The sequence below is a fragment of the Penicillium griseofulvum genome (assembly GCF_001561935.1).
Source record: "Penicillium griseofulvum strain PG3 chromosome Unknown contig_6, whole genome shotgun sequence".
In the NCBI taxonomy this organism is placed as follows: domain Eukaryota; kingdom Fungi; phylum Ascomycota; class Eurotiomycetes; order Eurotiales; family Aspergillaceae; genus Penicillium; species Penicillium griseofulvum.
Window position 1 is genome coordinate 1,842,944 of NW_024467419.1, and position 26,278 is coordinate 1,869,221.

At 48.0% G+C, this 26,278-nt stretch overlaps 9 protein-coding genes across 9 annotated transcripts; 4 read left to right on the forward strand and 5 right to left on the reverse strand.

Moving 5' to 3' along the window:
* Positions 1-256: 256 nt before the first annotated feature.
* On the forward strand, positions 257-1,834 carry PGRI_077800 (Ergosterol biosynthesis ERG4/ERG24; the record flags this gene model as incomplete). Its single annotated transcript, XM_040795494.1, has 4 exons — positions 257-1,101; positions 1,163-1,570; positions 1,628-1,769; positions 1,823-1,834. The coding sequence occupies 4 exons, from the start codon at positions 257-259 to the stop codon at positions 1,832-1,834; spliced, it is 1,407 nt and encodes a 468-aa protein (XP_040653171.1).
* A 437-nt stretch (positions 1,835-2,271) lies between these two features.
* Positions 2,272-3,892, reverse strand: PGRI_077810 (cytochrome P450; the record flags this gene model as incomplete). Its single annotated transcript, XM_040795495.1, has 4 exons — positions 2,272-3,369; positions 3,438-3,647; positions 3,722-3,750; positions 3,799-3,892. 4 exons carry the CDS (start codon positions 3,890-3,892, stop codon positions 2,272-2,274), a joined length of 1,431 nt encoding a protein of 476 aa, XP_040653172.1.
* Positions 3,893-6,432: 2,540 nt separating this feature from the next.
* PGRI_077820 (Male sterility, NAD-binding) lies at positions 6,433-7,530 on the forward strand (the record flags this gene model as incomplete). The annotated part of the gene is made up of 1 exon (XM_040795496.1): positions 6,433-7,530. One exon carries the CDS (start codon positions 6,433-6,435, stop codon positions 7,528-7,530), a length of 1,098 nt encoding a protein of 365 aa, XP_040653173.1.
* Positions 7,531-7,718: 188 nt separating this feature from the next.
* Positions 7,719-9,200, reverse strand: PGRI_077830 (putative transcription factor TFIIE complex alpha subunit; the record flags this gene model as incomplete). The annotated part of the gene is made up of 3 exons (XM_040795497.1): positions 7,719-8,880; positions 8,958-9,053; positions 9,106-9,200. The coding sequence occupies 3 exons, from the start codon at positions 9,198-9,200 to the stop codon at positions 7,719-7,721; spliced, it is 1,353 nt and encodes a 450-aa protein (XP_040653174.1).
* Positions 9,201-9,537: 337 nt separating this feature from the next.
* On the forward strand, positions 9,538-11,709 carry PGRI_077840 (pseudouridine synthase PUS2; the record flags this gene model as incomplete). Its single annotated transcript, XM_040795498.1, has 4 exons — positions 9,538-9,844; positions 9,909-10,104; positions 10,163-11,404; positions 11,469-11,709. 4 exons carry the CDS (start codon positions 9,538-9,540, stop codon positions 11,707-11,709), a joined length of 1,986 nt encoding a protein of 661 aa, XP_040653175.1.
* Positions 11,710-12,098: 389 nt separating this feature from the next.
* Positions 12,099-20,261, reverse strand: PGRI_077850 (uncharacterized protein; the record flags this gene model as incomplete). The annotated part of the gene is made up of 13 exons (XM_040795499.1): positions 12,099-12,184; positions 12,248-12,307; positions 12,367-14,474; positions 14,527-14,578; positions 14,630-15,187; positions 15,251-15,450; positions 15,508-15,611; positions 15,670-16,088; positions 16,134-16,247; positions 16,306-16,456; positions 16,509-16,670; positions 16,728-19,600; positions 19,655-20,261. The coding sequence occupies 13 exons, from the start codon at positions 20,259-20,261 to the stop codon at positions 12,099-12,101; spliced, it is 7,494 nt and encodes a 2,497-aa protein (XP_040653176.1).
* A 657-nt stretch (positions 20,262-20,918) lies between these two features.
* PGRI_077860 (sugar O-acetyltransferase) lies at positions 20,919-21,661 on the reverse strand (the record flags this gene model as incomplete). The annotated part of the gene is made up of 3 exons (XM_040795500.1): positions 20,919-20,996; positions 21,045-21,441; positions 21,492-21,661. 3 exons carry the CDS (start codon positions 21,659-21,661, stop codon positions 20,919-20,921), a joined length of 645 nt encoding a protein of 214 aa, XP_040653177.1.
* Positions 21,662-21,942: 281 nt separating this feature from the next.
* PGRI_077870 (protein-S-isoprenylcysteine carboxyl O-methyltransferase) lies at positions 21,943-22,882 on the forward strand (the record flags this gene model as incomplete). Its single annotated transcript, XM_040795501.1, has 2 exons — positions 21,943-22,735; positions 22,797-22,882. The coding sequence occupies 2 exons, from the start codon at positions 21,943-21,945 to the stop codon at positions 22,880-22,882; spliced, it is 879 nt and encodes a 292-aa protein (XP_040653178.1).
* Positions 22,883-23,044: 162 nt separating this feature from the next.
* On the reverse strand, positions 23,045-25,276 carry pex8 (putative peroxisomal membrane protein Pex17; the record flags this gene model as incomplete). Its single annotated transcript, XM_040795502.1, has 4 exons — positions 23,045-23,587; positions 23,638-24,086; positions 24,141-25,138; positions 25,203-25,276. 4 exons carry the CDS (start codon positions 25,274-25,276, stop codon positions 23,045-23,047), a joined length of 2,064 nt encoding a protein of 687 aa, XP_040653179.1.
* Positions 25,277-26,278: the final 1,002 nt, after the last annotated feature.

Genomic DNA, 26,278 nt, shown 5'->3' on the forward strand with positions numbered 1-26,278 from the left:
CAGAATTACCCCTGACTCTGTCAGCTTATTTTAATGAACCAGGAGAGGAAATCCGGGGGCCAAAGATAAAATTACTAAAGTCCCAACATATGCAAGTGTTTGCCAAGATAATAATTAAAAATTGCTAGGCTTCCAAATTGCATTAGCGAAGAAACCTTGCCTGCTATTCAAGGTCACCTGATACCCTAGTCAAATTATCAGGGGGCCAACAATCTTTTCTTTCTTCCATCCTTGCGTGACTTCCTCTCAATTAGCGATGACGATAAGGCAAAGAAACCCTGCTGCTACAGCAGCTAATGGCAAGAAGAATGGAACAAATACCGCTACCAAATTCCTTGATGGTGCGTCGGACGAGTTCGAATTCGGTGGTTCAATTGGTGCCGCACTGTTGATGATAGGGTTTCCCCTGGTGATGTGGTACATGTGGATTGGTGCAACATACTATGATGGCCAGCTTCCTCTCCCCGAGTCCAACCAAACCTGGGCTGATTTCGGTCGTCACCTGTGCCAACTGGTCTATGAAGGAGCCTATCCAACTGGAAAAGCATGGGCGATCTACTGGATATTCTTTATCCTCGAGGCAGTCATGTACTGCTACATGCCCGGAGTTTCGAACTTTGGCCGGCCATTGAGACATGAAGGCGGCAAGAAGCTTCCCTACTACTGCTCCGCCTACTCCAGCTTCTATGCGACACTTGCCATTGCGGCTGTCCTGCACGCGACGGGTGTTTTCCCTTTATACACCCTAATTGACGAGTTTGGGCCTATCATGACTGTGGCTATCTTGTCTGGCTTCCTAAACAGCTTTATTGTTTACTTCCAAGCTATCGTGCGCGGACGAACCCACCGATTATCTGGCTCTCCTATCTATGATTTCTTCATGGGTGCTGAGCTGAATCCCCGAATTGGTATTCTTGACTTCAAAATGTTCTACGAAGTCAGGATTCCGTGGTTTATTCTGTTCCTCATCACCTGCTCCGTGGCTGCTCGCCAGTATGAAACATATGGCTATGTTTCAGCTGAGGTAATCTTCTTGGCTGGAGCCCATTACCTGTACACCAATGCCTGTGCCAAAGCTGAGCAGATGATTATTACAAGCTGGTAGGTGTAAAGAGATATCGGTGAAATGGTTTTAATACTTGCCATGCTAACATCAAGATAGGGACATGTACTTCGAGAAGCTGGGATTCCTGCTCACGTTCTGGAATATGGCGGGTGTGCCTTTCACCTACTGCCACTGTGCTCTTTACTTGGCCAATCACGACCCAGCTGAGTACCACTGGAATCCATATGCGCTTGGGGTGTTCGCCGCTTTGTACATTTTCTTCTACTGGATGTGGGATAGCGCCAATGGTCAGAAGAACGCATTCCGCCACAAGGAAAAAGGCCAGCTAGTGAAACGCAACACCTTCCCTCAAGTGCCGTGGCAGGCTATCGAGAACCCCAAGACAATCCAGACGGACACGGGTGATCATATTATGGTCGATGGCTGGTTTGCAATTATCCGCAAGCCCAACTATGTCCCCGACATGTTCTTCTCTATGTCCTGGGGTCTGATCACTGGTTTCAAGTAAGATCTCCCAAAGGATATATGAAGGTTATTGTGGTAACTAACTATTATCAATAGGAGCCCGTTCCCTTGGTTTTACTTTATTTTCTTCATGATTATGATCATCCATCGCACCAACAGGGATATCAACAGATGCCGTAGAAAGTACGGCGAGGCCTGGAAGCGCTACGAGAAGGAAGTTCCTTACCTATTCATCCCAGTAAGTTCATAATAACAACTCGAGGTAGTAAAAACTCGCTAACATATTCGAAGTATGTGATTTAATTAGCATGTCTACCATGCATGGGTGGCCAATTCTTTTCTTCTGGTGACGCTCCTACAACATTTTAATTTCCAATATGCACTCAATTTTGGAGTATAGGGATTTTCCTATCTCAAAAAGTTTGTATTTGTTTACTTGTCGGTGTTAAACTGGGATATTTACCCGTGCATAACCTTTCGAAGTACATGTGCGGGCTTTTAAGCACCACGGCTCATTAAGAGAATAAAAGTACATATCCTCGATAGTATTTATATGCATGTTAGACTGATTATCAGGGAGAACTGATACATTAAATCTTTAAGCCTATGTTTAAAGCAATATTTATCATTCGTGTATGTAGGATATTATATATCGTCAAGACTGCGCGACGACTAACTATATCTCTGGTATGATCTCCAATGTATCTCATACCACAAAACTATATAAACACCTCTTCACTTCACCTTCCAGTCCCAACCGGGCAGCACCACGCATGCAAGTGCCTGTTAGGGTAGTAAGCCGCAATGCACTCGCGCCATTTCATATCCTCCGCTGTAGTGCCATCAATAGTCAAATCAAAGCGCCTAATCATAGTCGCAAAAGCGATATACATCTCCGCCCAAGCCAAATTCATACCAAAGCACATGCGCGGCCCTCGACTAAACGGAACGAGCCAGTGATCCAACTCACTCTTCCCATTCCTGGCATCTGCTTTCTCTGCGCTATCTAGCCATCGTTCCGGTCGGAACACAAGCGCATCCTCGCCCCACACTTCCGCGCTCTGATGCACATGCAAAATAGCCATTCCGACCACCGTCCCGCCGGGAATCAGCTTTCCTGCTATCACGGCACCTCCTGCTGGTACGACGCGTGTTAGGGATACGCCAGACGGAATGAAGCGGAGAGATTCTTTGATGGTAGCGGTAAGGAGTGGTAGGGTTTCGAGATCTGCCAGGGACGGCTGCTTTTCGATGTCGGGCCAGACTTTTAGGATCTCGCCTCGCAGTTGGGCTAGCAAGGTCTGGTTCTGCATTGCGTGCCAGTGACCCATGAGCAAGGTGTCGGCTACGGTGTTGGCGCCTGCGAAGATGAGCGTGAATCCTTCGTCATGTAGCTCTGTCATATTCAGGACTTCCTTGCTCCGGTATGATTCCGGGTCGAGCATGCGGTGAAATAGGGTCTGGTGAGGGACGGTATCGAGCTTTGAAGGGCAGTTTAGGACGACTTGAAGCTGCTGCTGGACGAGATCCCGGACTTGATACAGCCGTGGAGCAAGCTTTTGGGCGTTTGGAATGAGACGCATAACAAGGGCCGGTGGCACGGCGAAGATAAGGTCTCGGATTATAGGGAAGTTTTTCATTAAGGGTATCATGACAAGGCTAGCATCCATGGCTAGAATTAGAGGGTCGCTAAACGCCGGTGCATCCAGGGCGTTTATGCAGTTGCCGAATGTGAAGCACATTATGGTGTCCAGAGTGTATGATCGAAATGCGTAGAGTAAGTCGACGGAGCGTTTTGATGCATTAGTTCTAGCGATGGAAGATGCAAGTCGGTTTGCCTGAAACGAGTAATTTAACGACGGTTAAGATGTATGGGTTGCCGTCAAAAGCAAGGCAAGGCACTCACATTTCGCCAGACCAGATGCTCAAGACTATTAATAGCTTTTTTGGAGAATATTGGAAGAATCACCTCCCGCCGTTCCTTTGCCTGTGCATACTTCAAAAATGTGAAGGATCCGGATGAAACCCCGGGAGTTCGGTAAAGACCCGTATCTTTGTCCCACCTTTTGCTGCTATGGTAGATATCGTGGAACGCACCGGGGCTTCCAAAATGGAGCTGTGATATGGTGAGTTAAAGAAGCCCTACAAGCCAGATAGAGAAGTGTAGACTTGGGTTCATTCGTAACTCACCTCGTTCGGAGCAACACGGACAATATCACCTAGGAATGTTAAAGAGAAAATTTCTCATATGATCTATTTCTTCATACCATATTGCTTATGAAGATCAAAGAGCTCGTGAACTGCAGACTCCTTTTTGATAACTTCTTTATATGCTTTCCAACTCGATGTCGCCCCGGCCATCCAAGGCCCAGGGAAATTTCGTAGTGGGTGAAAAAAGACATTGTATATAACTCGGCTAAAGCCATAAAGACTAGCAGCTACCAATAGAAATAGGCAGAATAGTGTTGTCGCCATGTTTTACTGAGATATTTTACTATGTCAGCATGTCAGCAAAGCAAAAGGGAAACGCGGGAGTTCAAATATATAATTCCAACAAACTATAAGAAACTCCGAAGATTGGAAATATATCCGGGGCCATTTTAGTATCGCCATGACTCCATGTCTAAATTTGGTAAGAATCTCATCAACACTAAAGCGTTCTTACAATAGGGGAAGTAATATCTGAGGGTCCTGCAAATGTCATCGTAGAGTGGGGGACCTCGTAAGCTACATGGCTTTAGGCTGCAATCTCAATTTATCAAATCACTCCTTATCCTATTTACCTCACATCATTTTAGGCATATCTACTACATATGTCAAGTATAACCAAGAGCTCTAACTTGTTTCCTCACTATCCCAACCAGTCGTTTCCGTTGACCTGGACAAAAGTACGTCAATACAACCCAACGCTCGCCGATACAAATCCTGAAGATTACGGGACTGTAAGTGAACTTGATTTACTCGACTTAATAGCATCAAACATGCTACGGATATGATTTTCAGCTGGAACAAACAATAGATTAAAACACGGCTTAGGTTTTGAGTGTTCGATTTGCTTTTGCACCGGTATATTTTAGAGCGAAGATGGTCCCTTCAAAAGTGAGAAATTTAGTGATAATGTAAGCAATAGCTTAGACCTCGGAAAGGCACGGGAATATTCCAGCCCTAGTTCCAGAGTAGTGAACAGATCTAGCAAGGTCATTAATTTTAGACCTGGCTGATATAGAATATTTGTAGAGGCCCTGCGGAGATTAGAAGTCCTAGAAAGAAACCTTTTTTCAATCCAATAGTAGAACCACAAAACAGGTGACTATCTAATTGACATAACAGGGGCAGTCTATATGACTATGGAGTTGCTTAGGTGTGTTTAGCCAAAATATATCGAGTTGAACCCCACGCGATGAACATAATTTGTGTCCACATCATATTTTTTTCACCTAGACCATGAAAAGATCTGCTATGCAGTGATTTCATCATCCCCAGGTGGCTTGCATCGAACAGAAAACTAAACGGCACGTGTTTTCACCACGGATAGCGCGATGTGGGCTAAGCAGCGCAAGGTTGTTGTCGCGAGGTGATCATCTAGCTCATCTCTAATACTGTCTTCGGTGCCACCGTATGTCATGCTAGATGAGCTTCTTGCTAGATCCAAGGAGGAGCAGGCTCCGCTGAGTCAAATGAGCCGACAACCCTAGAGGTATCCTAACCAATCTCCTTTAAAATGACCATCCTGGTCACTGGAACATCAAAATTTAATGCTGCTAGACATCAACAAACGCGACAAGGCATACCAGACGCTTACTTGATTAAGAGCATCAATATCCTTGAAAGCACGAGACAGCACTATGGCGATGCAACACTATGAGCCAACTGCTTCAGGTATCAGCAGAACAAGGAAATACCGACGACACCCTCACTCAGCGAGAAGGAATTGACTGGTAAACCCTTCCTCTTCACGCAGCTTCCAACAGCAAACAGTATCTCCTGCGTCATAATGCTGCTGAAGACGTCCTAGGATGTGATTAACCTTCCAACTCCACCGTTACTATTAATATCATTTCACTACATCTTGATCTAGAAGTGTCGCCTGATACCCACTGGTGTTTGACCGAGTACCCCCTGGACAAATCCACAATAATGTAGTTGGTTTCCCGCATTAATTTAGAGTTTCTGTCCAGAATGACTCGGTACAGGCGGAGTATGTTTCCGCTTCGACTGAAGACACAAGGGATGTTCTGATCGGCATTTGTTCTTCACCGGAAAAAAACTCCAGTACACGTTACACGGCGAGTAGAGTATCAAGTGATATCTTCAGGGAAATTCATGTACTCAGGCGTTGTGGTTATCTGTCTTGATTGGAGAAATATGGCAAGGGGTTTCATGAAAGTCGACGTGGGGTAACTATGTAGGTCTAGCAATCGAACCATAAAACCAAGGCAAGAATGTGATAGCCCTGCTGGTGATGCTATGTTGTACAACCTATATATACATAGTGGTTGAGAGTTTTCCAGGCAAGGGCTTGTTGATCACTAGATAAGAATGGTTCCCTTGGTAGAAGCCGTAGTATGATGATTTATGATATCTCCCTTAAATAGAGTCTACATCTACAAACTTCTGCGGAATATCAGGTTTTATATCCAAAATGTGGGACTATTACAATAGCAAGACCATCTTCATCACTGGGGGGACTGGCTTCCTGGGGACTGCTGTTGTATATCGCTTGCTCACGCAAACATCCGCGTGTCACGTATATATGCTGTGCAGAGGAGGGATAGGGTCAGTTCCAGTTCAGCCTAAGATGCATATGCTGGGGATAAGTGATTGACAACTCAATGTATAGGAAACTTCGATCTAAATGGACAGAATCGCTATCATCGGCAACAGTCGAAAGGCTTCTTCGCATGAATCGCATCACGGTCATGAATGGTGACATCCTCTCACCAGACCTTGGGCTTTCGCCGGATGAATTAAATACACTTAGACAAGAGGTCGATGTTATCATTCACTCAGCATCCTCTATCAATCTCGCGAAGCCCCTCGATGCACTATCAGATGTCATTATCAGAGCCAGTGAAAGAATGGCAGATATTGCTTTGACCTGCCCGAGTCTGGATCGATTTGTTTATGTCTCAACTGCATATTCAAATGCCCATCTACCTCCCACTGAAGGCATCGAAGTCGAGATTAAAGAAGTCATCTATGATCCCAGCCGTCATCCAAACGTGATCAAGGAATGGGAACAAGTGAAAGAGAGTGGCTCTAGCGATGCGTATAGAGCGCACGACTTCCCATGGCCCTACGCATACGCAAAGAACTTGACAGAGCGACTTCTTATCCATCTGTTCGCTCAGAGTGGTGTAAAGGATAAGCTGCTTATTTTGCGCCCGTCTGTCATCGGACCGGCCCAAAATTTCCCAGTTCCTGGATACAATGTGCCACTATCGAGCCCAACGACAATGATTGCTGCTGTGCTTGCACTGAGCCCTGCTGGCTCGCCTATTATTGGAACAAGAGCAGGACATCCTTCCCAAGTATCTTTTGACGAGGTTCCAGTCGACGTGGTAGTTGATCGTTTGATCGCCCATTTGGCTATGGGAACCAATGGTTGTGTTCATGCAGTCAGTGGGAAGCGAGCACGGCATCAAGCGACGAACTGGTGGAAGTCAGTGATTTCGATACGTCTTTTGCCAGGGAAACTTGATTTGAATTGGGAAGATCTGGACTGGAAGTCCGATGAGCAGCATCCACTGGCTCAGTTATATGTGATCTTTGGCTCTTCTTTCGGGTTTCATGATGATAAGACTGTCAGTCTTAGTCGGCATGGCTTCATAGAGACCTGTAAAGAGCTGCAGCTGTTCACAAACATCCATCTTGCAGACCAGTTTCGAATTCCAATGGAAGACGTCTACTTTGTGATGAACCATATTGCTAACAGTGATGCAGGGGTACGACGAGTCATCCAACTCTACTACCAGGATTCTATGATGGCCAAACTTTAGTGTGTTCATTTTCTGTTTGCAGTCAATTTACCAATGTAATTTGTTTCTCATAGAGTCTTGAGAATTCGATAATATGCAATTCTATGGCTATGCGCGATGTCAGTGGTTTTGCAAGCCTCCGGGGCTCCCCGATCTGCCATAATTATTCGGCGCCAGCGCCAATGTTGGCCATTTTTTTAATTGTTTCGTTAGACATCTTCAAATTCCTCGTCGTCCTCATCAGACTCCTCAGCCTCCTTCTTGACATCAGACTCAACTTTGGCGTCAGGATCAGGCTTGATGTCAGGATCGACCTTGATTTTCTTTACCAAAGGCCCATCATCGGCAGGGGTAGATGGGGTGCCAACAGATGATTGAGGAGCACTCGAGGTTGGTTCGAGTTCGCGCTTGATACCAGCGCCCCCAGAGGATGTGGTAGGGACACTTGTAAGGCCGCCAGCCATGGCAGGCGTGCCGGGTCCACTTGGACCGGAAATTCCCTCAACGTCCTCAAAGTCTTCCTCGTCTGAGTCTGAGTCTGCACTACTAGCATCTGCTTGAGCCTGCAGTGCCTTCTCCCGCTCCATTTCAGCGTAGTAAGCGGCGACTTTGTCGTCCAAGGCATCCACACTGGGCTTTTGGTCCTCATCCGCAAGCTCAGGCTTCACCACGGTGCCCAACTCGGTCTTGATCTGAGAAGTGCCAGCCTGTGCTGCGCTGACTGTAGAATGTGTGTGCCAAACTGGAAGCGCGTTTTGCTTTTCGAGTGCTGCTTTACGAGCGGCCTCCTCGGCCTGCTCGGCGGCACTCTTCTCTTCACTTGAGGTGAGAGAGATCTCCAGTGCAGCGGCATCCGTCTTGGCATTGGGACGTGTAATATCCTGGGCCTTGGGTGGAACAGCAATCGCAGCACGAACTGGATGTGTGTTTTGGTTTCGGATAACCTCCACCTTGTGATCCCACGCTGTTTCAAAGTCATTCGGCGGAATTTCCACCGAGTCAATCTGCTTCAGCAGTTTGAGCATGTTGTCAAGCTGTGCCATAAGCTTACTGTTTTTCTCGTGACCCGTTCGCTCGATTCCTTCCACACCCTTGACATCCTCGGTCCGTTCCAGGATGGCGCCGCAATTTTGACATTCGAACCCTTCCTCTCCAACCAAACTCAATACATCTAGTTCGGTCCACTCGGACTTGCATCGTACACAAATATATTCCTTGCGCTCCTCACTCGGTGTGTACTGCGCTTTGATGGTGGCTGTCAACTTGGAGACTTTGTATTTTATCGCATCGACAACCGGGTGCAGGGGGATGTAATAGTATTCGCGGTTGACTGGGCGAGTAGACCCATCACGTATCTCGGCGCGTGTGCTCCTATAATCAATATAGAACTGGATCAGCTTTGCTTTTCCACCGTTTGTTGTAGGTCGTGTCAGGGAGTTGTGACATACACTCCGATCAAGCGATCCTCCCGAAGCCTGGCGCAAAGTTTTCGGAGATCTTTTTGTTGCATTCCCATCAAAAATGCGAGGTCCTCAGCATGAAGTCTGTAGCTAGTCAGCATATTGACCATTCAACAGAAATCGAGTATCATCATACACTGAATGCAGGAAGAGCGCATCAACAACCAGTATGTGACGGGTCTCGTAAAAGGCCCGTGCCACAGTTCGGATAAGAGTTTTTGAAAGATCCATGGCTGTGGAAGCTTTCAAGCAAAAAATGGTAGTCGCGAAGAAGGCCGGGGGGAGAATTCAACAGGAGCGCAAGGCTATAAGTCGCAGTGTTCAGAAGTTCGACAAGACAAGCATGCTTTAATCAAAGGCAAGAAAGGAGTGACGGTGTCCACGACAGAAGTGAAGGTGAGATTTAGCGACAGGTAGTGCCTTGTTGATTGAACAATGAGCGTTGCAATTCCGCAGCTTCACGTCACATGCAAGTTGATTCCTCAGGCTGAGATATTACCAGATAGGGCTAGTCTAGTTTATCAATGCACTAGGCCATTAGAGGACTAGTGTCAAGATAATCGAAAAGATGAACCACGCGGAGTCGAGGGCAAATTTCGCCGAAACATTCATGCGTCCCTCGATCATTCACCAGCGGAGCCTTTTTGGGATCGTAACTGCACCCAAAGTTTTGATTCTAAGTCGATCTCTCCCCCAGAATACCGCAAACCACGCCATTACTCGTCAATCTTATCGGTATTTTTGGCGCGACCCATCTGCACCTCGTACAGAGCTATCAGAGGTCTTTCAGCGGATACAATGGCCGACAACAAAGGAACAGGAGGCCCAGGTGGTGGAAGGCGTAAGAACCGCGATATGGGGCGATCTGAATGGAGGTATGGCATATCAATTATAACCTCTCGTTCTTCGCATTGTCGGCTAACTAATTAAGTCGTCAAGCGATAGACAAGCGCCAGCGTCATGAAGATAAGGCCGAAGCCAAGCGTCGCAAGATTGAGAATGGTGAAGAGGTAACCCTTCCGATCTACGCGACACAATTCTCCAAGGAGGAGATCGACAACGAAGAGCGCCGACCCAAAAAGAAGGTCGCGCTTCTAATGGGGTACTCAGGGACTGGATACTCTGGGATGCAGTTGTAAGTCTTTTCTTGTTCTGTGTATGGTCGTTCCTTGGGCTGACAAGGTATGGCATAGGAACGAGCAACAACGCACCATTGAGGGCGATCTATTCACGGCCCTCGTCAACGTCGGCGCGGTCTCCAAAGCGAATGCGGCGGATCCCAAGAAATCTTCTTTCGTCCGTTGTGCCCGCACAGATAAAGGTGTCCACGCAGCGGGCAATGTTGTGTCGCTAAAAATGATCGTTGAAGACGAGGATATTATCCAGAAAATCAACGCCCAACTCAACCCTCAAATCCGTGTCTGGGGTTACGAAATCACCAGCAAAAGTTTCAGCTGTTACCAGATGTGCGATTCCCGAGTTTACGAATATTTGATGCCAAGTCACTGTCTCCTACCGCCTCACTCAAGCACCTATCTTGGAAAGAAGATCGTCGAGCTTGCCGACAAGGCAGGCGAGCTGGATGCCGTCACAGCCCGACAGGAAGAGGTCGCAAGCTATTGGGATGATGTTGATGTGAAATACATCAAGCCTATCTTGGAAACTCTTCCGGAAGACATCCGCAGTATTGTCGAAAAGTCCCTCTACCAGGAGGAGTCCTCCCGCGACGCACTCCAACCCGCAGAACAGAAGGAGGTCTCCTCGGCACCAGCTGAGGAAGCCACTCAGAAGGAGACCAGCGAACAGCCTGCAACTGAACAACCCGCAGCTGAACAACCAGCCGAAGTAGAGGCCAAGCCATTCGTCATGGACCCCCGGCAAAAGGCTATCAACGACGCCATCAAGGCCATCAAAGCGGCATACCTGACCGCGAAACGAGCCTACCGCGCACCGGCTTCACGCATCGCCCGCCTACAGGAATGTCTCAACCGCTATGAAGGCACCAAGAACTTCCATAACTACACAATCCAGAAGACGTACAAGGACCCCTCAGCGAAACGACACATCAAGTCATTTAAGGTCAACACCACACCGATTATCATCGATGGCACGGAGTGGCTCAGCCTGAAGGTCCATGGGCAGAGTTTCATGATGCATCAGATCCGCAAGATGGTCGCCATGGCTGCGATGGTTGTCCGTTCGGGCTGCCATCCAGATCGGATCACTGAGACCTATGGCCCCGAGCGCATTGCTATCCCCAAAGCGCCTGGTTTGGGCCTCTTGCTTGAGCGGCCCATTTTTGACGCTTACAATAACAAGGCACAGGGTCTTGATCGTCAGCCGATCAATTTCCAGAAGTTTGAGGCAGAGATGAATGAGTTCAAGCAGCGGGAAATCTATGATCGGATTTTCAGGGAGGAGGAAGAAAGTGCTGGGTATGTTCAATCCTTTGTCTCATTTGGTTTCACATTAAGACAACAATACTAACCCTGACTGCAGCTTTGGTTCTTTCTTCAACCACATCGATCACTTCCCCGCGGGTTACTTCCTCTATGTTACTTCTGGTGGTATCCCAGCGGCTAAGCTCGCAACTGCGCCTACCGCTGCTGACCCCGGCAGCCCCAAAACTGGTAAAAAGACCCGGGGCGCTCCCAGGGCTCAGCGAGATGCGCTTGCTGCCGTGGAAGTCGAATCAGAAGATGAAGGCGATGCTCCAGCTGGCGGAGAGGAAGAGGGTTGATCAAACAAAGTAAATCTCCATCCTACATTGAACAAAATGAACAAATAATGCTCTACAAACCTCTGGATTCAATCCAAGGTCTCAAGACCAGAAACTCTTTCATTTCAATGCTCGGAAATAGGCTTGTGAAATGCACGTAGATGACCTATCCAAAGTCACCCTTCATAGAAATAAATCCTACTCCGGCTCATCGTGAGCAAAAGAAAACGCCAGTACCAACCACAATCATCGCGAGGGAAACAACTGCAAGAATTCGTAAAATCCGTGAGGTATGACAATTCACCTTTAATCACATGCACACAATGTGCTCGCTGAATCCATCAACATCGCAAAAAACGCATGGAAAAGAAACATAACAAAAAGCACATGGCAGCGGGTAATATCATTGTCTAAGGAGATCCAGCAACTCCCATTTCTGAATCAGTTGCGATCGCAGAGTTTGCATCCCATTCCTCGACTGAGGCCACATCCGATTCTAGTGGGATCGTGTTAGATGATGTTCCAGGACCATTCAGGAGGGATAGGGATTGAAGCATACCGGAAGGCGGGTCATCGGGGAGTTCTTCGAGCGACATCGATTTAAGGAGTGAGAGGATTTCTGAGAGGTTTGTGTTAGTGTGGCTGCAAGAACACTACGGGGATACACTCAAGTCTTACCAGTGACCTGTTGAATCTCTTGCTGGTCCGTCTCAGAGTCGTCATAAAAAGTAGCCAGACAATAGTTGATCACCGGAGTGATATTCTCAAGCATTCTAGCGTCAATATGACTGATCTGATCGGTCAGGAATGCCGACTTGAGCCGCTCGATGCATGCATTCGGCAGCTGACGACCAATGCTACGCCGTCGCTCTGGTGTGATACATTCGCCAGTTTGTTCGGAGTCCTCTGTGCTGGCCTCCACGATCTTATCGTTGAAGATCATCTCGTCGAGGATATTGTGCATGTTGCGACGAACAGTCTCGTCCTTATCGATTAGCAAGGTCGGCGCCCAGACCGAGATATTGTCAAGAACAAGGTCGGTGAATTTAGCAGAGTCCATGTTCAGCCGCTGGTTATTACCACGGCAAAGACGCATGAAGAAATCAATATGCTCCTGGCCGCCGCTGTTGTCAATGCTTTCGACTCCCTTGGCAACGAAGTCGATCATGTGAATGACTCGCTCCTTGTCTGGACATCGCTGGCAGAACGTTGTGGTTGCTTCCAGGAATGGTGTGCACTGGATGGCTGGTTCAAGCCTGAGGCCATTCTCCAGTGTCAGCTGAATCGAATCCAGTAAGCCTGCGCCAGGCTCTCCGTCTAGCAGAACTCCAAGGATGGCGCGGGTAGTCTGGCTCCTGGAGAGAGTCTCATGCCTCAGAAGCTTCAGCAAGATAGTCAAGGCCCCATCAGGTTCGACGGGGTTGATGAGTTCAATTTCCCTGGTGCTGGCCGAGAACTTCCCATTCAAAACCTGTCGTTGTCCACCAATGGGAGTTGGGGGGAGGGAAAGGTCAACGTGCTTGAAAAAGACCAAGCACAATGAGAGCAAAATCAGATGGTTGAATCGACGTCCTTTGTTCAAGAGGCGCACGTAATTGAGATACCGGCCCCGCAATTTCTTCGTATCCTCCTCGTCGATCCAGAGAATCTCCATACAGACGGCGAAATGACCTTGGTCGAGTAAAACCAGGATGATCTCCGGGCCATAGTTGCAAAGCTTCAATAAGAAGCCAAAGTAGTCATCCCAGACTCGGGAAGCGGATTGAACTTCGGTCCAGAGACCTGTCAACATGGGGACAAGTTGCTGGATGGATTCATCGAATCGCTCGCGCCATGACATCCGCTCCTCTTCATTGAGATCCTCGCTTATCGACATCAAGTGGAGATGTTTTAGGGCATTATTGACCAGCAAAATTCCCTTGCTCCGGATTTCTGGGTTCTGCGTCTTGATCAGAAGATTATACATCGAGGTCTGCCGATTGATGGCCCACTCAAGGACCGATTGGGCCGCATTGGGGCTTTTGCTGATCATGTCGACGAGTTCGCTGTAAACCTCCTGGTGTCCTTGGAAATACTTGGTACGCGTGACCAATTGCTCAATGGTATCCATTCCAACATTGATCGCCCATGATTCCGCCATAATCTTGCTGGGGTTTTCTGTTGCCATGTCGGGCCACCGCTGGAGCAATCTACCCACGAAGTATGCATATTGCGGGTCCAGAAGACAGTAAATCCGAATGAGCATCTCGTTGTCCATGGCAATGTAGTTCTGGGTTGAAATTGACACTGGAAGATGTATAGGGATGTCGGGCTTCGTGGGCTTGTAAATTTCTTTGCACTTTTCGATCGTGGACACGCGTTGATAGAACAGCATGTATGCATTCCACACTTTGTTCTTGGGGGCCCCATTCATGTACTGCATGGTCTCACTTGGACCACCAAAACATTGACCTGCGATTGTGCTAGGATCAAATTTGCCGACATCGGAGTCGTTGAACTCGACCCAATTTGCTTCGCCGCCAGATGACGGGCGCTCGAGGGTATATGAGTAATAGTGACCTGATTCGGCTGTTCCGGTGTGCACAAGGACGCCGACCAATTCAAAGATATCCGGCGCGATGGTCCGCTCCGGATCAGAGAGATGCTCCACCGTGTAGGGAGTCATGTCGATGTGGTGAGGGAATTGGAACTCGTCATTAATCTTGCTTCTCAGCATGTGCACCATGTCGAAGTCAAAACGCTTCAAATGGAAGATCAAATTGTCAGGAACATCTTTCAGACAAGCACTAAATGGGAGTCAGAACATCTGTTTGTGTTGCTATATCGATTGTCACTCACCGCTTTACAGCATCTACATGCCGTCCACACGAGGTACAAGAGTACTTGTTATCTGCAAGCTCGTTAGAATTTGACCTCCGTTAGGGACGCAGTATTAACTCACCTCCCTGCATCACCTCGCCCGCCACATAGGCTCGCAAACTGTCTTCAAGAGTCGCCTTCCCTTTGATCTCGCACTGAATTGCAGAGAATGGCTCAAGTCTTTCCGAGATATGGTCGCATTCCATTGACTTGATTTGCTGGACAAGCTGTCCTCCATAGAAAGACCGGAACTTCTTCTTCATTTCGGTATCGAGGACCTGGGCCTCCCAGCGATCAAAGAGAAGATTGTAGAACTCATCAACGTCCATTTGGACGGTCACATCAATCTCCTCGTTGTCATAAGTGAGAATGCTTTTCACAAAGTCTGCAGGTTCGATGCTCTTGCTCCAAGTCTCCTGCATCCATGTAAATAGTCGCTGGGTTTCATAGAGTAGCTTTTGGGAAATTCGATCAGCAATGGGGAGATTCAGGATAAAGTCTCGAAACTCAATATTCATGAAAAGTTGTGTCATGAGGGAGTTGAGGTAACATGTGTTCGAGAGATTCTTGAGGCCCGCATAGCCTTCCGGGGACCGAAGCATTAGCTGCCTATTATAGCCATAGTCCAGATAAGGGGAGTCTATAGTTGCGGTTAGCTTGCTTTGAAAATAAAATGCACTGGGTAAAGATTAGTGATGCAAACCTCGTGGGACATTTGTGTTGAGAAGCTCCAATATTTGACAATAAGTCTCATCGCTCTGCTTGCACAGCAACGTCACGACATTGTATAGGCCTGAGCGAGTGTGGCTGTGCATGATTGGAATCTGAGGGACTGCATGGTCCACCGTGTCTGGAGAGAAATCTGGGAACAGGTACTGATTAAATATTTCCTCGGCGATGTTCCTAAACCCCAGTTAGACATGACTAAAAACCTTGATCAGACAGAGAGGTGTGACGTACAAACTGTCCAAGGTGATACCCGCGGCGTTGGCCAATTCCAGACACCATTCTAACAATGCAGAAAATCCGATGATCAAATTATCTGCTGGCTCACGCCCAACAAACTACAAAAATCATTAGTAAACAGTATATATATGTTTTTTTTTGGGGAAATGGAGATACCTCTTCTGTCTGGTGAGTGAGCATAACTGCACTCCATTGTCGAAGATAGTCGTTGAAGATCAAGTCCCCAGGTGATTTCTGCGCGACTGCACGGAACATCCATAGAGCAGCGTTGAAGAACTCTTCCGACTGGGGAACATAGTCGACACTCTTGGGGATCACTTGCAAAAATGACGACCAAAGAGTGGCAAGCATGTGAACCCGGTTGGGGTTTTCCGCAGTTGGGGATTCCGTATCGGGCTTTCTCACTGATAACTTGAACGGTTTCAGCGGGCCGCAGATTATCTTCAAGCGTTCCAGAATATCAGTCCGGATTGGCTTTCGATGTTCTTCCAGGAGTAAAGATTGGATCAAGCCATCAAACTGGACATGCTGTTTAACAGCGTTCCAGATATCAAGGTCGCGCAATGATCCCTCGACTAGAACTGCAAAGGAATTGCAAATCAAACTTTGGGCGCATGTACCAGCGGGTGGATCTGCGGGACAGGTGCGGCCAATTTCAAGCAGGTCAAGAACGTGTCGGACCAAAGACATTGGATCGGCAATAAGAACAGACTCGTCATCAGTCGGGCGGTAGACTAAGGTCACAATTAGTTCGCTGCCAATTTACTAAACAATGGTTAGAATTCAACATACCGGATATCGCAAGCAGAAGACATTCAATGGCTCTGGTAGCGAGCACGATGGTTATTGAGTTACCAGAGAGAGAGCTGAACAGTTCATCTGACGTCAGAAACGCAACCAAAACTTGGTTGCTATGAGACACAAAAGCCTGATCTGGAGACATCTGTAACAATCTTTAGCACGAATATCATTCAAATTAAAAGTGACCAACTCACCTCTGCAGCCTCCTCGTGGAGACACATTGATAGTGTATTAAGAGAGTACAAGGCCTTGAAAGGTCTTTGCAACGGGAACATGTCTTTCTCGGTATTGCTGTTCGATCGAACAAGTTCGAGAGCCCGCACTTGAGGCGGAAAGACAACCAGGAAGTCAATGATCTACAAAGTGTCAGTCTCAGCATTCAGCTAAAAAAAAAAGAGCGAATAGAATCTTACCTGTCGAGCCAAGTCATCCTTCAGATCAAGAAGATCATACAGCTCGTCGAAGTGCTTCAGCACTTCGTTGTCCACTGCTGTCAGAGACTGCCGTCTCCCAGCCCACGTGATTTCATGCGCATCAGGGGCCTTTCGAAGAATGAGTAAACCCGAAGAGAGCTTCAAGTTTTTCACAAGTGCGTCTGGGTCTTGCAGCAACTCAACCTTGTGTCCGCCGAGGATAGCAGTAAACTTGGAGAATCGACTCAGCTGCACCAGCATTTCTACAAGTTCAGCAGCGGTAGAGAGACTACCAATACGCTTTGAGCAGATTTTGGACATGGTAGCGCCATTGAAACACTGATATCTGAATTCAATGGGCTCGCCTTTTAGAGGACGTTCCGGGAGGGTAGGCGGAGAGCCATGAGGAGAGCTGTACTGCGGCCGTGTTCGCAATCCGTGGAGTAATTGACGAAGAAAATGTAGAGACCTGCTGAACATGAGTTCATCTGTTTCAATGTCGCCATTTGAATTGTCCGTGTCCATAGAGACATCGTCATTGGCTGTTTCATTGCAAGATGGCTTCAACGCGGCAGCGGCAGACTTCAGTTGGTCCACGCAGCGATTGACCAGAGCAATATGGGTAGCGTCGATGGCCGATCGAGGGGATCTGCGCACAATAGCGTGGTCTAGATAGCTATCGATGGCGAACTTAATGGCCTCGGCTTCGATCGATTGTGGAGGCGCCCTCAGTATGAAGTTCCAGATTCGATCCATTCCAGGGATTGCTATGACTTCATCCTCCCCGACAACGGGGGGTGACTTGATTCGAATCTCGTAATGGACCGACTGTTGAGCGAACCACAATACCTCGCACGAGTAGTCCTTTGGAAGCACACTTGGTAAATACTCATGAATGCACAATTCAAGGAACCGGTTCTCCTTGGTGGTACGGTTGGTGAGGTCAACCATCATTTTCCAAATATTTTGACGCTCTTCAGGAGCCAGGTTCTCGGACATGAAAATCTCATTCCAGAGTGTGTTCCCGAGCTCAGGCGTGATAGTCTCTGGTGCCAGGTCAATGAGACGCCGCAGGATTTCCACCCGCGAGGAAAAGCCGTGCTTGGAAGACGGGTCCTTGAGCTTAGCGTGGTCTTGACCAACGAGATGGTGCAGTTCGATTATCACCAATCGTGTCAAGTCGAAATCGTTCGCAAGTTTCCACAGTTCTCGTGCGTCATCACGGGGTACCAGTGCATTCAACACTTGGATACTACCCGCTGTGCATTCGTTCATCTCTCCAATGTCTTGGATGCAGCGCTCATATGTCTCGGTCATATCGGTTTCGTTGAGTCCAGCCTTGATAAACTGTCCCAGCTGCTCGGTTCCAAATCCCTGCATGAGTTCCTTTTGTTCCAGAGGCAGATCCTTCGCCCCCGAGCTCTCACGGATTAGGCGGATGCATAGCTTTAGTGGAATAGAATCGACATGCTCCTCATCGGACATGTTTCGGTGGTCCCGATCGCGCATACGAGGCACCAGCTGCTCACAGAAATCGATTATGCGACTGTCGAAGCGATCCAAGGGGAACTCAAGCAATTTGGAGCAGACATAGAGCAACGCTTTAGATCTTGACGGATGCATGGCAAAGGTTCGTGCGAGCATGGACATGACCTCACTAACAGTGCGATCATCTTGGCTCTCGGTGACGGTTTTCCAGATAACATCCGTGTCATGGTCGGTATATTTCTCCGTCACAATGAGAAATCCGAAGATGTTACTGCTGCGGCTGATCAACTGCGGGTGTGAATCAATTCCCACAAGATAATCAAGAATCTTGTTTTCTCGGAGATATTCAACCAAGTATTTCAGGAACGGCTGCTCGAACCCCTCGCGGTTCTGGGATACATTTTGACCCCAGATACTGACCAGATCTGATTGCATCGTCTCCACGCCGTGGACTCGAAGCTCCATTCGACCTTCCATGATTTGCTTCTTCAGGAAACCGAACTTCCACGCCCAGATGACACACAAAGCGGCTTGCTCTGCATCGGCGTCCTCGGGTACTTGAATCGACAATTCCTGGGCAAGTTGGAGCAAAAATTCCGAGTAACCTAAGCAAAGGAAACGGTAGCTGCGGAAGATTGGGGTCAGAAGGTTGTCGCTCAATTCACTGGTGGCCAGTTGCGATTTCTTTGCAACAAATGATTGGTATATTTTATCAATTGCTCGGACCGTTTCGTAAAAAGACTGAAGGCTGCTTGAATCCATAGGCAGGTCAACAGGAGAGTCACGGCCATTTTGATTGCTCTCCGTGTTGCATTCGAAAAATGCGAGCATGTTAACCACAAGGCATGAGAGCATCATGACGATCTGTGGACACCTAGGGATCAATGAAAGCAAGTGCGAAGCATATTGAAGGAGTGCGCCAGGTGCATCCAACGGAGGTGCCAAGACTTGAGCTTTCAGTCGAGCAGAAAGATTGAGAGCTCCAGTGCGGGATTGATTGTCTAACACCCGGAAAAGGGGAATTTGCTCGCCATGGAACATCCAAGGGAAGCTATGAAGGTATCGTCGAGAGGTGCTTGGAGGCATTTCAATATCTTTGTCATTGTCCTCGACGGTATTGAGAAGTTGAGTGTCCAAGCGGACAAAATGAAGGACAATGCGAGCATAATCGAGAAGATATTGCTCGAAGAAGGTTGAGATATCTTCAATCCCATCCAGTTGTAGGTCTTGTTGTCTGCGCAAAAGACGATCGAGGACGGTGGGTAAACATTCCCAGAAATCTAGATCTGACGCAAATTCATCGATTGTGAGCCGATCAAGATTCTGCGCGCAAGTATGAAGCCATTGTTGTATTGTAGTAAGCGCCGTGCCTTCCCGTGGATGTCCTGTTCATTAGGTTAGTATCTCGCCAAGGCTTGTAGAGTACAGTCCTTTCTTACCATGTTCAAGCATATCACCAAGCGCCTTGAAATTCTCCCGGGCTGTCAGCTCTGTGTGTACTTTGGGGAATGAGTCGGAAAGAGGAGCCACGTCTTGGATCTCTATCACTTCGGGTTCATCCTGATCCCGGACCACTTGGCCCAGTGGCTTCCAGTTGGAGAGTTTCGGGTCTTGATTGATGTCTTCTGGTTCAGCAACTTCGATTTCAGGACTTCGGGGTGACGATGGTGAGGAGGAAAGCGAAATAGGAATGGGAGCTGGATCGGTATCTGGTAGGAGCTCCAGATCGCTCCCTGAGAGCTCAGGGTCGGAGGGAGGGAGGTCGGAAGCCATGGTAGTTAGAGGAGATTTTGTGTTAATGGTGACTTTGTTAGCTGGATTCTCAGAATCCAGGGCCTCATCCATTTCTGAGGCAGGTGCGATGGAGGCAGTACGCGAGGTTCCACCCAACGACAAGGTCGGGCTTACGCGACTTCCACTGTCGAGACGCGGACGTTTCCGGGTCGCCTGAGGATCAAGATCCTCCATGGAGTTGATAAATGGAGATTCTTCGATCAAGGGAGTGTCAGGTGGGGTGCAAGAGCTATCTGGCGGGGGTACAGCCATGTCATTTTCTGCGCGTAGGAGATCCAGGGAAGTTGAACGCGTGAAATGAAGGTAATACAAGGCTGAAGGTCAATAAAAAAGAGGGTTGTAAGTTCAATAAAAGGATTGAGTGGGAGAGAAATAGAGGTAAGTCCTCAGAAAAGATAAAGCGGTCGACAGCTTTTTTTGGGGACGCGCCAAACCAGTGACGTTGTTCTGTGGAGAGAGAGAGCAGATCATGACATTCTTTAAAGGCAATCAAGCTCATAGAGATTTACTATCGCATATTTGCATTGCACTTTATAGTATAGTTTACATATATAAAGAAAGAAAAAAAAAATTATGATCCGTATAATTATCAAATTAGCAAATGTGACTGCCTATCTTCATTCCTACGCGGTATATAAAGCTACTTCTGTATATAAAACAAAAAGTGCACAGCCCCTTATGCGGACTTATGCATCGAGTCTGGACCCTTGGCATACATTTATTGTTTAACTCTGTTCAGTTTGTAAGTTCAAACGATTCAATATTAATTGTCTATATCGTTGTTTGGACCAGGCGTGCATGAATGTAACATAAAACGCAGCTTGACTCTTTAATATCTCATAGATGCAAGTCACTAGCAAGTTCTATATCCCTCTAATATCTATCACTCAATGAATGATATAGGATCCATTACTCTTTCATTGTTGTCTCAATCCGACGAATAATCTTCGCTGGGTTGCCAACAGCCACATGGAAGGCAGGCACATCCTGAAGCTAAAGTCAGCAAATAGTATAATCAATGACAATATAGCATACCTTAGTGACCACACTTCCAGCTCCAATAGTCACACCTCTACCAATAGTGACGCCAGGAAGGACAATCACATTCCCACCGAGCCAGCAGTCCTCCCCGATAACAATTGGCTTGCCCGTCTCAGGGCCTTCAGTGCCATTGCGTAGGGCAGGATCAAGGGGATGAGTCCCAGAGAATAAATTAACATTAGGACCGAACAAAGTACGAGCCCCGACTGTGATAGGACATGTGTCAATGAAGACACAGTTGGAATTGACGAAGACACCCGCTCCAAGCTTGACGTTGAACCCGTAGTCCATCTTGACAGGAGTTTCAACCCAGGGCTCCTCGTCGAAAAGAGCATCATCAGCTGCGGGGTCATCTAGTTTTGGTGGTAGAGGGGTCTTGTCTTCGGTAATACTATATAATGATTTAGCATATCTTTACAGAACCCATTTAGCTTGACTTACTCTCTCCACATTTCAACCAGACGCCGACGAGATACCTCGTCCGACTTATTGAATCGATTACAAGCCTGCTTACAGCGTGAACGAGCAGCGATTAGGTCTGGCGTGAACGCTCGGTATAGTTCCCCGCGAAGCATCTTTTCTTTCTCGGTAGGCTGCGACATGACGGTCATAGTTATCGGCAAAAAATGTAGAGAAATAACAAGTTGTCATCTCCAGACATAGAAGTTGGCCCCCTAAAGCTAAGGCCATGGGGGGGGGGGCCGTAATGTCGGGGAAAAGGTCCACCGATGCAAAACAATACAACTCTTCAGATTGTTCTCAAGACAATGAAAAACCAACAGCCACTTACCAACACCCACTATTTAAATCCAACAAATCCCCTCGCAATGCCCCGATCCTCAACTTAAAGAAATTCTTTCTCTTTCCTCCTCAACCCCTCATTTCTTTGACAATGTTCTCCAACGCAACAACCTCCGGCGCAGAGCCAAACAAAGCGAAGTTCACGCACATCTCCAGACCATTAGTCCACAACCGCACCAGCAGCAATTCATCCTCCTCCTCCGGCTCAACCGATGGCTCCGACCCCGATGTTCCAATCTACCCGGACGGCAAGATGTCACTCGCCGGGATCTCGCTCCGCGCAATGCTCCTAGGCACCAGCTTTGGACTATCAGCAAGCATGGCGTTGTTCCTAGGCACCGTGTATCCAACTCCACTCTGGCGCATACCCTTCTTCGTCGCTTCGCTGAGCCTGTTCCACTTCCTGGAGTTTTACGTGACAGCGCAATACAACACGCGACATGCGACTGTCTCTGCGTTCCTGCTTTCATCGAACGGATGGGCATATAATGTTGCGCATGGGTCTGCCATTGTGGAGTGCCTTGTGTCGAACGTTTTCTGGCCGGGGCAAACCGCTGTTGGACGGATGCTCACTGTGGCGGAACCGCTTTTCGGAAGTTCGGTCTCGCTGGTGGTTGTCGGAGGCTTTGTGCTCCTCTTGATCGGACAGGTTATTCGGACTATCGCTATGGCGCAGGCTGCTAGTAACTTCAACCACCATGTGCAGAGTCAGCATCAGGAGGGTCATGTCTTGGTCAATACTGGTCTTTATCGGTATCTGCGACATCCCAGCTACTTCGGATTCTTTTGGTGGGGGTTGGGAACACAGCTTGTACTAGGCAATATGGTTTGCTTCGTTGGATATGCCCTAGTGTTGTGGCGCTTCTTCTCGAGCCGAATTAAGCGTAAGTTATCTGTCGGATTTTCTATGTTGGAATTCAAGCTAATAGAGTTATGTGACTACAGGTGAAGAAGCTTACTTGATCTCCTTCTTTGGCGATGAGTATGTTCAGTACAGAAAAGCTACCCCAGTAGGTATCCCTGGAATTTAGTTGCAAAGCATTGTGGTAAAACATGGCAAATTGAACAAAGAAACTACTTTATGTTGAAAGTTTATAGAGCTCTTGATCGATTAGAAGTCTGGTATATGGTATAAGGTGTGAGCACACTCGTAGGCGTAGTCGTCTCTATCTAAGCTATTTACATTGGCATCATTATAGCTTACTTTCAGGCGCGACTCCTCCAACCGCGCCACTCATGTAAGGTCCACTCTCGTCTGACTCGCCCGGAGCAGTCTCCGCGCCGAAGAGAACAAGCTCACGCCCACCTTCAGTGCTCCACCATGTAACACAGCAGTGAGATCGATCAACATCCATCTCGCCGCCGGCAAGGGCTTCCCAGAAACGCTCGATGCAAGTGTGTCGCATATTGCGGTCAGAAATTGCGTTGATCAGTTGTGCTGCTAAAGGGAGCCATTCTTTCAGATCATCGACTCGGAGGAATGAAAGGGAATCGATGAGAGCAAGGGTCAGGACAGCCTGTTCAGAGACAGGTGGACTCTGGCTCATGTCTGGATTTGGGCCCTGCGGAGGGAGCGGCGTAGAGGAAGCGTTCAAAGCACGGTCATGAACAACTTCCAGCAAGGTAGAGGGAAGAAGTGGCTGACTATTTGCTAGGGGAGAAGGAGGCGCTGTTATTTGGATGACAGTCTTGAAAGCAAGACGGAATTGGCGTGCGGAAAGGTTATTGGGGAAAACCTGTAGATGGTTAAAACTTACTGTCGTGTAATAGAAGGGATGGAACTCACGGCAAAAAGATTTTCGATATAGAAAGGCAGGTGTTTGGCAGCTAGTTCCGAGTTGTGAGGAATAGCGAAGACAACAAGCACCAGGCTGTGAGCAGCTTCGAAAATCTCCAACAGGAGACTGTTAGCACCGGCTGCAAGATATGGGAAAGCGGCGGACAATAATAGTTCCTCGTTCGTTTCTGAGGATAGGACAAGAGGGAAATGCTCTGCCACGTTCAAGAAGAAAAGATCCAGGCACCGTTCAACTGGGTGAACAGGAATCTGACCTATATCGCTTGGCTTAATGCTTCGCAGGAAGTTCTCGGCAAGAACGGGGTATTGTGAAAGGATGTCTATGGCTGCCAATAGCACGAATGTCTGCTGCGAGGATGCATTCTGTCCAAGCCGAGACGAGATGAAATACATGTTGCGAAGGATGTGGAGGCACTGCATAGATAGGTATGGGGCACCTGGAAGTGTTAGAGTTGATATAAAGAAAATATCACGGCTGGTCTGCAACTTACTACTGCTTGCAGCAAGAGCTGGGTCATTGATAGTTCTCCCCAGCACAGCTCGCAGGGTAATAACCACCGAATATAAGCAATTTCGGAGCATCTTCCAGAGGGCAGGAATGGTGATTTCCCTGGACTCAGCGTCTAGGAACTCTGCTTCTTCTGCAACATCAATCTCAGATAATTTATTCTGCCGCCATTGAACCATGAGCGTCCGGACGAAGCCCGCCACGTAATCAACAGTCTGTGCAACAATTCTCGGATCCCGAACATTGTCAACAGAATGCGCGATAAGGCGAGACAGAGGCCCTAAAGTGGACACAAGTGGGCGAGCAGCTACTGCCGAGACAATACCAAACGTGGGGGAATTGGCTGACCAGCGGAACTGCTTGCCGGGAGCCTCAACAACATCTTGATCAATGGATCCCAAGAAATAGCCACCCTCAAGGCCCTCCGAAGACAAGTATGCCGACTGAATCATCGCCGGAAGCAATCGATCATAATCCAGCTTGCTTCTCTGGAGATCTGACAGAAGTTCAAAAGTGTAGTTCAAGACCATAGTGATGCACTGTCCATCAACCCCAGTCTCAGTACCGAGCTCCTCCACCGCTAATTGCACCGCTCTCGCAAGTGCAGATTCGAGTTTAACCCTAATATGCTGTGGTAAGCCCCGTCGGTTTTGTCCCTCGAATCCCATCAAGATCCCGCCCAGCAGAAGAGTATGCCTCCACCGCGGGGACTTATCATCGGCGCCCTCGGCAACAGCCTTGACCCACGCCTCGTATTCAATCTTTCTATTGCGGCCATAGGGTATCCGAGGTTCGTCGTTATTATCATTCTGCAAGACAGCGATGGCGGCGGTGTTGAACACACTAAGGATCTTGCGACATGATTGGAGATCGACAGGTTGGCTCCAGAGTGAAGGCGCAGTGAGAAGTTGTGACGAAAGGAGTGTCAGATTCAGGGGATTCCCCAGCATTGATAGGAAACTAGTAGCTGTGGGAAGAAGACTGGATTGGCTTGTTAGCCTAACAATGACGTTCCAAGGTCGGATTGGGGGGATGTGGCACTTACGAAGCGGCATCTTGAAAGCTGGAAGTCGCCTGCAGCGACCGCAGTAGCGTTGCCAGAGATCTTTCCGTGGCCATTTCAAGTCTAGAGTTGATAGGGATGCTCCCAGACAAGAGGCTCTACATTGCACAGGGAGTGTGATGATCAACCGCGGAGAAGCCGAGGTCCGGGGTCCAGAGCCAAATACGGGCGTCCACCCAAAATCGACCAATAAGATGTAGCCAAACAATGCAAACAAGCATCGTCATCTCCGAGTGTCTCCAGACTTGCCTTTTTTTGATACGCGTGCAACACATATGGTCAAAGTGGTTGTCCCCTATTCACGGGTCATGTTTCGATGATTGATATTTGCTGCAGCTGAACCGGCGCAGCTACCTCGCCATGGCCAACAACCGCGTTCCGATTAACTACGAAGTACCTTCCTTCCCGTCATTATACGATCCCCTGCCAGCGCATCATCAACAAGCATACTACTTATACTACACGAAGGACATATGGCGTTTCACCCTTTTCTGGACACTATTATTCTACGCTGCGACACATCTCACTGTTTCTGGATGCGCGGTATTGACTCATTTCCGTAACTGGAACGTGATATGGATTGTGCCGTTGGTGTACAGTATTATTGCAGGTCTGGAGGGTCTTTTAGCGGGGAGTATAGTTGGAGTTGTGTAAGTGGATTACTTGAGACTGGGCCTGGTCGTAATGGTTAGGTAGCTGACTCTTCTATGGTCAATAGCCTCGGCGCAGTCTATGAGGCAGGCAATTTCAGGATGTCGACTTGGCTACCAATGGTATGGGGTGGTGTCAATGTGATGGTTCTTATAGTCACCAGCTTTCCTATGCAAGGTGGCCTGTGAATGGTATCCCAGCTGCTACTACATTCGACCATTCTATTCGCAGGATACAACAATTGTCTAGTTACGTGATCGGCAGCTACGGGTGTGGAATATGTCCAACCAACCTACGCAAACAGACTTGTCGACAAAGAATCAGAATTCGAAATACCTGAAAATTTCTTATGATACAAATGGGATCTGATGTCTCAAATAACGCCGTCGCCCCGCATCAAAGTAGTC